Genomic DNA, 13,617 nt, shown 5'->3' with positions numbered 1-13,617 from the left:
GAGATCAATATCTGAAACACAAGGAACAGGACGTGAACCAGCAGTAGCCTCATTCTTTGAGGGGATAGAAGCAGGGTTCGGTCCCTCTGCAAAGGAAAATGTGTTCCTCCCGATATCATTTCATCACACAGACTGAAGGCTTCATATTTCAACAACGTCGCCTCACTTTCTCATCACCTGATCTTATAACTCACTCATCCCGCTATCACTGACGAAACGCCCATTGCCAGCACCTCCTGCTAGTAATGCGTCGGCAACACCATGGACTCTCACTAAGTAAGCATACACCGGGCTTCCCGTACGTCTCGCTCCGTGGGAACATAGGAGTGTGTTTATGGTACAGTATTTGTGAGTAAACAGGACACACAGAGCTGGTGAGTAAGAGTACGCAAGAGGCCGGGCCAAAGGTTGCTAAGCAGCTTAGCACCGGCTATGTTGCCCTGTGCCAGGTTCTCTCCTGTTGACTATAAACCTTTTAGACAAAATGACTCACACCGCCGCAGGGGTGCACCCTGGGTAATGTAGGCAGGATTAGGTCAAAAAAAAAAAAAAAAAAAAAAGACTTACTCCTGCTTCGAACTGACCAGAATATATTCTCTACATTCTCAGTAATATTATTGGAGATACTTTAACAAATTATTGCAGCAGTATATACTGTAAATATTACTTAGACATTATTGGCATATTAACTTATTTTTTATATTTGCAATCAACTGGCTGCTTAGACATCTGTCAGGCAACGTACATTCCTGGTCATCTGCGGTATGCATTCCAGATCTTTTAGTTGTGTTTGCGTGACCACCCACCCATGAGGGAACCCTTCAGCAGCTTAAACGCTAGGTAGAATGTGCAGAGTGGGTATATGACAGCTGAAAACAACAAGGCTGATGATAAGTGGCGAGGCCGAGCAGAAACGGTGAGTGGGCCATTAAACCCAAACAAAGGCTTTAAAGACGCAATAAATCTTGCGGGGCTGAAGCTAACTGCAGAGTCAGGGCGCAACTCCCTTTGCGTCCGTCATTACAAGCAACATAGAAGGTCATCATTTCATCCATTGTTAATGTACAAATATTGTCTGGTGCGGGTTCGGTTACTTCACTCTTTGGTTGACAGACTCACCAAGTTGAAGGATCAGCACGCTATGAAGACTATTCTAAAAGTTGGTGATTCCAAAATGCAACATAAGAATTGCTTGTTCATTAGGAGAAAATTGAGTCAGTAAACTATTCACAGCCCAATATATTTGTGTAAATGTGGTTTCAACAGAGGATTTTCAATTGTAGTCCCATTTTGTGGTTTACAGCGACTGCATTTTTACCTACAACATGGATACACATCCTCTCCCCTCCCTTAATCCTCCATCTTTTCCTTCCCCAGAACTGACCAATTCCTGCCCAACACCAGAGACGCCTCATTCCAAGAGTTCATACTAGTGTTGGATGTGCGACACAGTTCAGCGTGACACTATGTGCTTCGTGTCAGACACTGACAGAGTACAATTATTTCCCTGTTGCAGAGCCGCTCTACATAAGGGAGCATATTAATACAGTCAACATGCCCGCTCTGCTTCTAAAATCAGATTTCCAACATCTATATATAAATATTCAGCTGGTGTCACCATATCACAGGGTCTCCACCAGCCAATATGGGGGCAAGTAACTAGGCCATTTAGCAGCAACACTAAATGCCCAGCCAGAAGATGACACCATTAACAACTCTCCCATGCAGGCTTACCAGGACACGGAAAAATGGACTATGAAAAAGCCTTTGATAAGAGCTCCACATGTTATCTGCTGATAATGATTGGAATGCAGAAGATGCACTTTACTACACACACCAAATGCATTCTGTATCAGATAAGGTCAAAGTTAGAAGACAAAGCGGGTGACTGTGTAATTGAAGACAAACTATCTGAGCTTTCAGATATAATCTTAAGATTGAAGTCAAGTTTGTCAAATCTAGACAAAGTTGAATCGCTTATGTAGTAATCTTACTAAAAAGTAGATTACACTGAAGTGGATGGTTTTAGTGAGATCTTCGAGAAACTTCAAAGAACATTGTGAAAAAATGTATGACTCCTTGATTAGATTATGCCTAGATGTGTTCTTTGAGGAGGCAAAGGTTAAATTAAAGAAATGTGGTGTCACCTTTGTGCACCGGAGGTGTCACGAGTACGCAGCAGCAAACATGGCCGCGTGTCATATGACAGACTTCCTCTATTCTCAGCGACAATGCTGATGTGAAAGTTGTTGAGCATTTACATGTTTTAGACACTCATTTTCTACTGGGACAAATACGAGTTTCTTTAAATCCTTGCAGAGTTGGACTTTGTTGATCATATTTCTAGAAGGATAGAGTGCACGTAGCCAAAGTATCTGACATCGCGCAGTTTGCATTTGACTCAAATGTCCACGCTTACTGTGGGGTTGCTCACATGAAAAACTGCTGTCTACCTCTATGTACCCTGTCGTATGCAGTACAGTGGGGGTACCAAACAAGCCCGGCTAATGTACAGAGGTTTTTAACATCCAAGTTTTCCAGTGCAATAAAGTTGAAATGCCCGATTTGGAAGCGGACAGACTTACTGAGGTTGAGGTTACTTTTGTGGCTTTTCATCTTATCAACAGCTCCGCTGTAAAGGAGCTCAAAGCCGTCAAAGGTGAAGTCCTCCAACTTGCACAAAGCCATTCGTCTCTGCTGCCGGCCGGTCCCCGGTACGCTTGTGGAGCAACGGGACGGCAGAGTGGCCGCCTTGGCTCCTTCTTGAAATCCAGCCATGGCTAAAAAAAAGGTTCTCCTGGTTGTTTAGCACAGTCTGCCACCTGATGATCTCTAACCTCTTTAAAACCCACCAAACCGGACAACTTTGGCTGTATGCTCCATGTTCACAGAGCAGAGGTCAAGGACGTGCTCCTCTGTCCTCATCGGTCAGCAGCCACACAGGAGACTGTTCTGAGAGTGCTGGTCAGTGATCGGAGCTGGTCCGAGTGTATAACGCAACAGGTAAAGAGAGAAGTGGGGCAGCAGAGGGGGAGAGAGGTGGGGCTTTGCTGGGTGGCCAGCAGACTTAGAGGGCCTGGATTCCGAGATTCCTGGACCCACCGGGGCTGTCAGACACACACACACAAATGTTCAAGTGTCTGCTCAGATTGATTGGAGTGGCTGTGTATGTATGTGTGGACGTGTTAGTGGCATTACGGTTTGTTGGGGTTTATATTTGTCTACAAGAGTGTTGGCGTGTGTGTGTGCGCGCGTGCGTGCGTGCATGAGTACTGTAAGTACGCAAGTGGAGCGAATCGCTCTATATCCAAGCAGGCAAAAGTTTAAGACCTCAAAAGGAAAAGTACTGTGTGAGTTGCTCAATCCAGGCCAGAGACAATGGCTCCTTTCATTAAAAGGGACGGTGGGGGCACAGGGGGGGTTTAATGAAAGGGAGACAGAGAGAATCAGCTGCTTCGCATTGGCCTCCCATTGTTCCCATTCTCTACAGCGTGCCACAACACTGGTCGATTTGTGCGGAAAGGACGGTTGGGAGCCTTCAGTCGATGGGCAGATGTTAACACGATATTCGAAACACAGAGGGAGAGGAGGAAGGAGAAAGGAGAGATGAGTTAAAGGACACAGTGGGGAGTCTGACCCGGCCAGAGAGGGTTTGAGAAAGGCCAACATATAAATAGTCTACATGTAAGGCTGTCACTACACCAAAAAGAGACTTCGATACAATACCACAAATAAGATACGGGTATTTTTAGCTTTAATAGTAAATTTGTCAAAATTGCTTCATTGACTAAATATTTTCTGGTTTCATGTGTTTTTTTGTGCCGTCCTCTTTGTTTATCTCTCAAGACTCCATGCTTTGACTGGCTATTTCGTTTTTGATGTCACATCGTGGACTAAATCAGCATCCAATACTGATTCACGGTAAGGGTTCATAAAGGGCCCTAAAATGTCTAACCGAGGGCCTCACTGAGCGATTTAAACCCTCAAAGAGTTAATGGGAGTGCCTCAAAATCCGTAGTGCGTAGGGTGCAGATTGGGATTGGGCGCATGTCTCCCATGCGATCACGCACTGAGCAGCCCCTCCTCCTTGCAGTCAATGCATGCAGGCACCACGAGAAAGAGCAGGGAGAGCGCTTTGATCGCTCGCTATTTTAAAGTATAGGTAATAAAAAGATAAAATATAGTATTGCGGCACCTTTTTACTATCAATACACTGCGCAACCCTAAATACAAAATTTAACCGCTTTGACTTCTTTCAAAAATCAACCGAGTGATTCGTAGTGTCAAACAAATATTAGTTATGAATATTCATAAGGGTTTATTTTTATTTGCATTTTATATATTTTATTATTCTATAGGCCCTGGTTGTACAAACCTTTTGTTTTTTTCCCCTCCTTAACGGCTGTACAACAATATTTGTTTTTGTGGCATACAGTCTTAACGGGAAACCGTTATCTGCCTGAGAAACTGTTTTATTGTGCATGCTCACATATTTAATAAATTAATAATCCAGATAAACAATGTTGGGTAATCCAATGAGAGGATAGCATGTGCTCGTTTGCAGAACAGTAATGCGATAATGGATTATGTTACATCATAGATATCTGGTCAAGACTGCAGGCGCCTGGAAGCACTGGAAACAAAGTCCTTAAGGGAAACCGAAAGAAAACAAATGACATAACCATTTCCTTAGAAGATATTACATTAGTCCTTTCACTCGAAACACTGACCACACACTCTTTACACACATGACCACCTGTTGCCCAGGCGCGCCTATGCGCACGACTAAATTAAAATGCATCAACTGGGACACAGAGTACAGCAAGAGGAAGTGAGGAATCTGCAGCGGATCCAAGTAGACACTGAGGTGGCGCGAATTAAGAGCCCATTTAATGAAACGCTGTTTTCTCAGCTCGAATATCTCATTTACAGAAACCTCAGCTTTGGACTTGTCGAGGTCCGTTCCACCTCATTCATTTCCTGTTGGACAGAGCTCCATACGAGGGAAGACCGCCTCCTTAGCAGGCACTGAGAGTTATTCATTATCGTGCAGCTGTCTCAGAAAGGAAATGAATCATCATCAGTGTACAAGCAACCAGTAACGAGGTCCGCAGAACATCATCTCCAGGAACATAAAAGAAAGACCTTTCAATCACTTCCACTTTTCGGTCGTATATTACCTTACCTGGTTACAATACACCCAGCAATTGTTAAAATCCATTTTACAGTATTTGTTTTTCATATAGTACTGTAGAGCACTGACCTAATGAGACTGACACTCGGCGAGTCATATTTATTTTTCATTTTAGGAACGGTCAGGAATGAACCTCAACATGAAAGTAAGAGTTAGACATAAAAAAAATGCATTTCTCTAACCACTTCCCTTCACTTTCCAGTTACAGTTCTATTGCAATGCATCATGGTTACACTGTGTCCCTGTCACCTTTATGTGGTGCCTTCGGGCCCAGGGAGAACTAGGACAGCAGCTGGGACACTGTATTGATCAGTTATTATAGTGCACAGAGCCTGGCCTATTCCCTCACAGTGACCTTCAAAAAGGCGACTTCAAACCGCACACGCGCCTCTAGTTCTCTCAAACGCCATGAAACTAGAAGCATATCAACAAGTCAATGACAAAAAGAATGCAGAAGGGAAAAGCACCAAGAGGACTACAGAAATACAGACGTATTGAAGGAGAGCGTGAACGGGAAAAAGGAATAAAGGCTGGAGAGAACAGCTCACACAAGGACAGAGGGAGCGATAAAAAGCTTCGTGCACTAGGCCTGTCCATATAATTACATAGGGTGATTTCCTCTGGCACTGGCCTCTGCCATTTTATCAGCAGGAGGAAGGTGGGCTCAGCTCGGTCGCCTATGGGACATCTTGCAGTTGATTCATCCCTATCTTTTATCTATTACTATAATAACCATATATCACAATGTTGTCATTAAAAGGCAACGATTTTCCCAAGAGTGCCTATTGCAAATATGCAGGGACACAAAAATGCACATATATCGCTCTCTCTCACACACACACACACACACACACACACACACACACACACACACACACACACACACACACACACACACACACACACACACACACACACACACACACACACACACACACACACACACACACACACACACACACGCACACACACGCTAAAATATTTGCATAATTGATATCCCCATTGTGTTCCAATCTCCGGGTTGTTGCCACAGTTATAAATCCAGAACCTTTCAGTGCGGTGCATAAAAGCCGATACCGCAGCAGTTTGGAGTAGAACAGGGGAATGGTTGACCCACTAATTATCTGATTACAGAGAACGTCATCATTAGAATTTGAGTAGTTACACAGGCTGTATAGGCTCTTGATTTTAGACATTAATAAAAAGTGCTTGATTCGAAGAGACATGATGCCAACTGAAAGTGCCCGTTATCGTAACAGTTAGAAGCAGCCAGCACAGGCTCGGTGAGGATAATAGTTAGGCCACTGTAGACTGTTTATCAGGAGCTGGACTTCTCTCTACGTCTGCGGCTTATCCTGAACACGTAACCACAATGTCTCCGAAACACACAAACACACACTTACATATAGAAAAACTTAAATTTTTCCAATGCTTCGCACCAGAAAGAAAAAACAAAAAAACACTAATTGTAAGGCTGACCCAAATTCCTTCCTTGCGGGTTGCCATGGTGATGAATGTTCAAAACATACATATACATTTTTTATTGGTCTATTCTATATTACAATTAGACTATGCAGTGTGTTTTTGCCATTTGAGATTAAAACAAAAAAATCATCAAGTCAGATATTTGTTATATTCTCTCTCAAGACAAAAGCAAAGAAACGTTCAGTATAGATAAATGACGGCCACATGTTGAGGGAAGTACGACAGCTTGAATGTAAGAAGAGAGTATACATTAGAAATTAAACAAATGAGGCTCTGGAGAGAGAAAGGATGAGGGAAACTGGAGGGAACACAAGCCGAAAACAGCGGAAGGCCATCATGACCTCCACAGCGCGTGTGTGTGCGCGAGCGCGCTCGCATGCTCCTGCGATCGGAAACATTGTTACAAATTAACCAATTGAGTGTCCCAAGAATAGCACTGGTAAATCACAGTAAATGGTAAGGGGAAAAGACACGGATCATTGTTCTCACACACTCTCACACACACACACACACACACACACACACACACACACACACATCTGGAATGGAAACTCACAAAGGAGGAAAGGAGACAATATACTTAAGCAGTGTGTTTGTTTTAGCACACAGCGTGGGCCCTGGTTTTATTTTAAGCATCAGGGAGGGAAACACGTCGGCGTGAGAGAGGGAGGAAACACGCCTTCGTTCAGTTCACTCCGACTGAAAGAGATCCAAGAAGCCCAAATTATTTCTTGGTTTAAATGCTGACGGACCATCGGAGAAAGAAATAACTAAAACAAACTCATATTTGAGTGGAACGGAAACACATTGGTTTCCGTTTCGTATCACGCCATGATAATCCGCTTTCCCTTTTGGAAATTTCATTTTAAAGATGCTCCCGCCTCTCACAATCAGACCATGATTTGATTTTATTGACACCAAGCCATTGTCCTAAAATTGGGAAGCTGCAGATTACATCCAATGTGTTTCTCACACAAGGATCTGGACAGTATCTCTGACAAAGTACACAGTTATATTTATTACTGTGTCGCGATTTCCTGTAAACAAATAAAAACGTTCCCCAATAATAAACCTCAGGTGACAAGGAAGGTTAAAGCGGCAATTGGTAGGAAAAAACCACAGCAGCACAGCCATTCTAATAAATGTCAAGGAGGTTTCACAGCAATTAAAGCGTCTTAAGGTTAGCAAGGCAGCAGGCCCTGATGGTGTCCATCCACGCAGCCTGTGCTGACCAGCTGTGCTCCGTCCTTAACTCTTTTCCTTGTCTCGGTCTTCCTCAAAAATTCCAGTAATGTGGAAAACATCTCGTCTTTCACCAATTCCAAAGACAAACTGTAAGAGACAGTTTTTCTTTTTATCTCAACTATATGTCATTGCAGTTGTAAAATTGAAATCCTTTAAATGTGCCAGCTAGTCTTCTGACAGGTTATGTTTTCATACATCATGCCCCAGAAAAGTAATTACACAACACGTAAACCCATATTGTGTTACAAGGAATCTTTTGTTTCACCCCCACTAATCTCTTTAGCTTCAGGGAACGACAAACTGTATACAAGCCTGCACGTCCGTAATCATTGGATCACACCAAGTGACTGAGAATAGGACCAATGTGCACTGCAAGTCTTTCTATAGCCGGCTATACTGCGCGGCTGGGCAATAGCGGGCAATGGGGCGTCGCCCCATCTTTAAGGAAATACAATTTAGCCACCGCTTAAGCCCCCAAAAAAGAAATTGAAATCAAATATTAAAAAAATGTCACTATTTGCGTTATGAAATGTAACCAGTAATATTTGTAAAATATATGCTTTTCCTGCACGTCCCTGCCGGTCATACGCACGTCCCGTCTGCGCTAGTGCTAAGCGGAAGATTGCCGGCAGACAGCGGGTCTAAAAACACTTTGCCGATTAAATTAGAAAAATGTGTGACATACAATTTAGCCAATCAGCGTCCTTAAATAGACTCAGCCCGGGGCAACATTGTTTTTGCCCCAAGTTTGCCTGTTCTCTAGTCAGGGACTCAACTGACTTCAATAAGAAGGTCATTGAGACGTTTGCCACTCAGAAAAGAAAAAAGGTGACAAATAAGAAGCGTTTAATAATTTTTTCTGTTGCAATACATCGTTAAATATCGAGCTACAAGTTAGTATTGCGTTTCTGATACTTTTACGGTTCCACATTAAATCATTCTGGGATTTTGCTGAAATTGATTGTATAGACCTACCGTAAAAATGTTCCACCAGCCACCGCGGCTGTGCGGGGAATCACACAATCAACGTTACATTGATTAGCGACCGACACAAAGCAGAGGGCAGAGGAAAATAGCAGAGATGGAATACACAATAACTAGGAGGCAGGGATGCTAATGTACCGTCCAGAGATCAGACAAGAGGCCAAGAGGCATGAGAGCAATGGATAACAAAAAAGCAACAGGATGAGGCATAAGCAGCGGAAAACGAAAAAAAACATGACCCGGTGGTATCATTTTCTTGTCCAATCACCACCACAAGAAAACATGTATGAAGGGTTCCTCCCCTTAGGAGTGTCACAGGTGTTTTACCTTTGTATTTGTACGCAAGCTAATGGGTTTGTCGGGGCCTCAGAACATCGCACTGGTGTGTGTGACAGAAAAGCATGAAGGGAAATCCAAATTAAACGCGCCATAAAAGACGGGTAGGGGGATGGCTGGCAGAATCCGATGCCAACCCAGCGGGTTGGACTGAAGGCAAAAGGAGAGCTCTCTGGATGTCTGCTTCCCTCTTCTTCTTTTACACCGCGGGATGAAATAAAAGAGGAAAGGAAAACGGCAAGATGGAAAGGTCAGTGAACGGATCTGGCCAGCATCCTGACTGTGTGACAATGAATCGAGCCCTTTTAGCTCAGGCATTATGACAGAGGACATTGCCTGAGGTGTGTCTCTCTCTCTCACACACACACACACACACACACACGCACGCACGCACGCACGCACGCACGCACGCACGCACGCACACGGGGGGCTTCACAGTCCATTGCATACAACAGGACTGTCAACGTGCTGCGCAGTACAGGACAACCCGTACGTCTCATCGGATACCAAGTTAGACAAGCTTGTATATGTGTGCGAGTGGGTGGACTCCGCAGCGTCATACATCACTTTGGGCGGCCTCCTCCTCTGCCTCCTCCTCCTCGTCGTCCTCTTCCTGCCTGCGAACAACCCTTCCCCCAGGCTGTCTACACTACACAGATAAACAGCATACCCACAACAACAAACTGCTATACATACAGCATACAAGAATTACTATTGGGACCTCACCCCAAAATGGCCCCGGAACAGCAGGAGGTCAATCATTGTTTGACGGTTAAGTTCAATCATCACTCTCTGCTATGTTTTGGTCTCCCCAATCTCCTCCTCTGAGACTGTAAACAAGAAGTGGACGTCTCTGTAGCAGCACTATTAGGTTGTGGTTTTGAGGCCTTGAGTTTGAAAGTCCCCACAAGTTCCACAAAAGGGCAGAGCTAAGGAAACAAAAAGTCTGTATTCAGCTGTAAGATAGCAACTTGCAACCCAAAGCATAACCTTTTTTATCATCTATTCTACTCTAAATGGATCCATGATTTACTATATCAACATCATGCAGTGAGGGCCGATCCAGATAGTGGTGCTGCACATCATAAAACCAAAAAACGCAGGGAAACTGCGGAGCAGATAGTTTGGTGTTATCATGTGACATAACACTTCAATCCCTATGGACACCATAGGTGTCAAGGTTATGGCTGGTGTAAATGACAAATGGGTGAATAAAAAGATGCAAAGGCTAACAGAGAACACACTTCCTGGTACATGGCTGCTTAAGCTCAGAGTGCCTCCCTGGTGCAGCTTGTTAAATATTAGCTCAGCAGCTGCCTGCTCCTATGATGCTTCTAGTGGAATTGTACGGCTGTATAGAGACAGTTAAAAAAAAAAAAAAAAAAACATGATGCAACTGTCCATTGTAAATACCAGATGAAGTCATCATCATAACTCCATTCAACTTTGAGTAGATTGGTTTCCCATCCTCAAGATGACCCTTTAGTTTAATTGCTTCTGTTGTTTAATAGAAGTTTTCTATTGCAGCGAGCAGGCTGCTCAGCTCATTGAAATGTATAATAACAAACATACTATGAAGCAGTGGAACCAAATCCTGCTGGTAACTACGACTCTAGCTTCCCCAGTAGAGTAAATGAGATTCGTTAATGTTCTTTTTTTTGTTTGGACTTTGTTTCAAAGCCGCAATCTTCAGCTTCTTTGTGTGAGCATTTTGACTTTAAGCCAATGAGAGCAAAGAGCCAATAGACCTGAACGAGCCGCTGTGTCGACTTTGTACACCGGCCTGCGGACCTCCCGGGACGGCCGATTGGTAGCGGGACCAAGACACCCGGTCTCTCCCAGAAGAGTCGCCCTGCCGGCGGTTGAAACCCCCCAGGCCAACCTCCGCGGCTGGCGCTGGTGAAGACCTATTCCCCCTACCGAATCGAGCCGGATGCTTCGCCCCGGTCTGTGTCCCATGCACTTTTTTGTTAGCAAAAAGGTATATTATTTATGTAGGATATCATTTTTCACATTCAGATTAAAATGTCCAAAAAATACAAATAAAAACGTGAATACTTGCATTATTATGCTATTTTATTGTCATTATGTAATCAGGTGCATGAAATGGTCTGAAAAGCACAATATCATAAATCGCAATTCATTTTGGTGCAATATATCGCACAACAAAAAGTAGCTTTTGTGACAGCCCTACCGACAGGAGATGCACGTGACCTCCGTCGGCCCGAGAGATGGATGTCATTAAAAGCTGCGAGTGAATCCTTCCCAGAGCGCGTTCATTGTTACAGTAAACTGATGAGACGGCGGTAACGGCCAACAGTGTTGAGGAGAGACTAACTACCGCTCAGCAAAAACCGGAGCACTTCCTCCAATAGAGGATGCTTCATGCTAAAGTCCCCATTTGGTAAACAATCACAAACTGCAGAGAAGGCAGGGCAGATAAGAGTGTAGACAGAGGCAGTAGCTCCTCAACACGAAGCCACTGTTGCAACACGGTGAGCTCAGCTTCCTCAATCGGTTGTTCCTCTGCATTTGATGCTGCAGATAATCCTACCGCCCACACACTCTAGAACTTTGCGCTGGACGCTACAAATACAAGACTTTTCTCTGGGAACTGACAGGAGGGGTTCTGAGTAATGGACGATATATTTCATTACATGTGCATATTTTTCCCCCACGTCCTTGTATAAACAATAGTCAAGCCTTCTGGTAGTCAGAAAACGTTTGTCTATATTAGCACACAGAAGGCTGATTCTTATATTGGAATATGTTCTGCACTTTTAAATGAACAGCTCTGTAAAAACAGCAAAAACATGTCTGAAACTGTAGTCTCTTCCAAGTGTTGCAATGAGTGTGTGTGTGTGTGTGTGTACTCACGTAGGAAATGTTTCTCCAATAAGGCAATTTCCAGGTGACCTTTGACTTCATTGAGTCGGTCTGACTCCGACCTCTGGAAGTCCTGGATGGCCACTGCCATGGTGGGAGACCCCGAACCTGCCTGTGCATACACACACACACACACACATGCATAGAAGGGACCACACACACACACACACACACACAGAAAAGCAGACAAATAATTTTGTTAGAATGACTAAACAGAATACATACAAACAAACAGGGATTTCCCACATGATCTTACACACATGCACACAGACAAGCATGGCGTCATGACTCACGCTAAGGCTTCCTCCCCCAGTTAAAGTCCAGCTGGAGCGGTATAGGATGAGGAAGAATCAGGAGAAACCCTCTCCTGACTACGGCAACAAGGATGACTCACACACCCTTATGACTACGTGTTTCAACCCGGACACACACACAGAAACTAGCCACACGACATGTGTGTAGGCAGACCGAGCAACGACCGAGGGGAGCGGAATGAGGGAGGGAAAGGGACAATGGAAAGGAGGTGAGTGGTTGACAGAGGAAAGGAAAGAGCCAGAAGAGGAGAGAGATGGCGGAGCTTGCGCATGACAAGCACTGCAGGCGGCGAATCGGTGCTCAACTACAGCAGGGATCCTTTAAAAGACCGCTGCCACACACACACACACACACACACGCACACACGCTTCAGCAGCTTCTCCCCGACAGCAACCAGCATCGTTTGTGTGTGTGCGCCGCAAGCCACACCGCAACGTCTTCAGCTGGTGTGCTCTCTGCAGTGACAAAGCGCGAGAGAAGGAGCGAGACACCGCGAGAGAACACAACGGACGTTGACCTGAAAAAAAATGTGCTTTGGAAAGGAGCCAAAGCCTAACAAGATAATCTGCCGGGGAGACATCGAGAGAGGAATAAAGAAGTACCTCTAAAGGAAACGAATGATAGGCTGTGCTGGAGGTGTGTCATGGAGAAGAAAACGGCTGACTGCAGGAGGGTGTCAGAATTGAAAAACGGAGACAGGAGGTTGGAGGAGAGGAAGCAGCCGAGAGGGGCAGGGAGACAAAAGGCGGGGGGGGGGGGGGGGGGGGGGGGCGGGGACGTGGTGGAGATGAAAGGGAGCGGACGGGAAGCAGTGCGTCGCAAGCGCTGCAGCGCTCTTTGGTTTCGAATGAGACTCGCTCGCGGTCTCGTCAGAGGACGTGCGCAACACAAGCGCACCTTCGTTTCCATCGTCACACAACCTCCCGGGTATCAGAAGTAGGTCGAGCCCTGACGTCACCCTCAACGATTATGGGCCGATTTATTATTGTGTTTCCCCCATCTCTCCTTCTCGCATGTCTGCGGATGAGCTTAGAAATCCCACTGTAAAACTATTATACTATACTTCCGTATATTATATAAAAAAAAAGCATTCATGTTGTATTCTTCATACCGTCGCGTCACCTCCAGCATGTCAATCATATAGCGTTTTAGTTGTGTTCAGGCTGCTCATG

At 44.7% G+C, this 13,617-nt stretch overlaps 1 protein-coding gene across 11 annotated transcripts in view; it reads right to left on the bottom strand.

The window, feature by feature from the left end:
- The window catches only part of gramd4a (GRAM domain containing 4a), a 38,161-nt gene that overhangs the window by 14,364 nt on the left and 10,180 nt on the right, over positions 1 to 13,617 (bottom strand). For 9 of the 11 annotated variants that reach the window (XM_078101616.1, XM_040173717.2, XM_040173719.2 and 6 more), the window contains one exon: positions 12,122 to 12,242. In XM_078101616.1, coding sequence (XP_077957742.1) covers positions 12,122 to 12,242 — 121 coding nt within the window. Of the gene's footprint in view, positions 1 to 2,585; positions 3,257 to 12,121; positions 12,243 to 12,423; positions 13,148 to 13,617 lie in introns of those variants that run through there. The other 2 variants (XM_040173722.2, XM_040173721.2) reach the window with 2 other exon arrangements.

The sequence above is a fragment of the Gasterosteus aculeatus genome, chromosome 4, assembly GCF_964276395.1.
Source record: "Gasterosteus aculeatus chromosome 4, fGasAcu3.hap1.1, whole genome shotgun sequence".
Classification (NCBI taxonomy): Eukaryota; Metazoa; Chordata; class Actinopteri; order Perciformes; family Gasterosteidae; genus Gasterosteus; species Gasterosteus aculeatus.
Note: the sequence above shows the minus strand (reverse complement) of the source record. Positions and strands in the feature narration are given on the sequence as shown.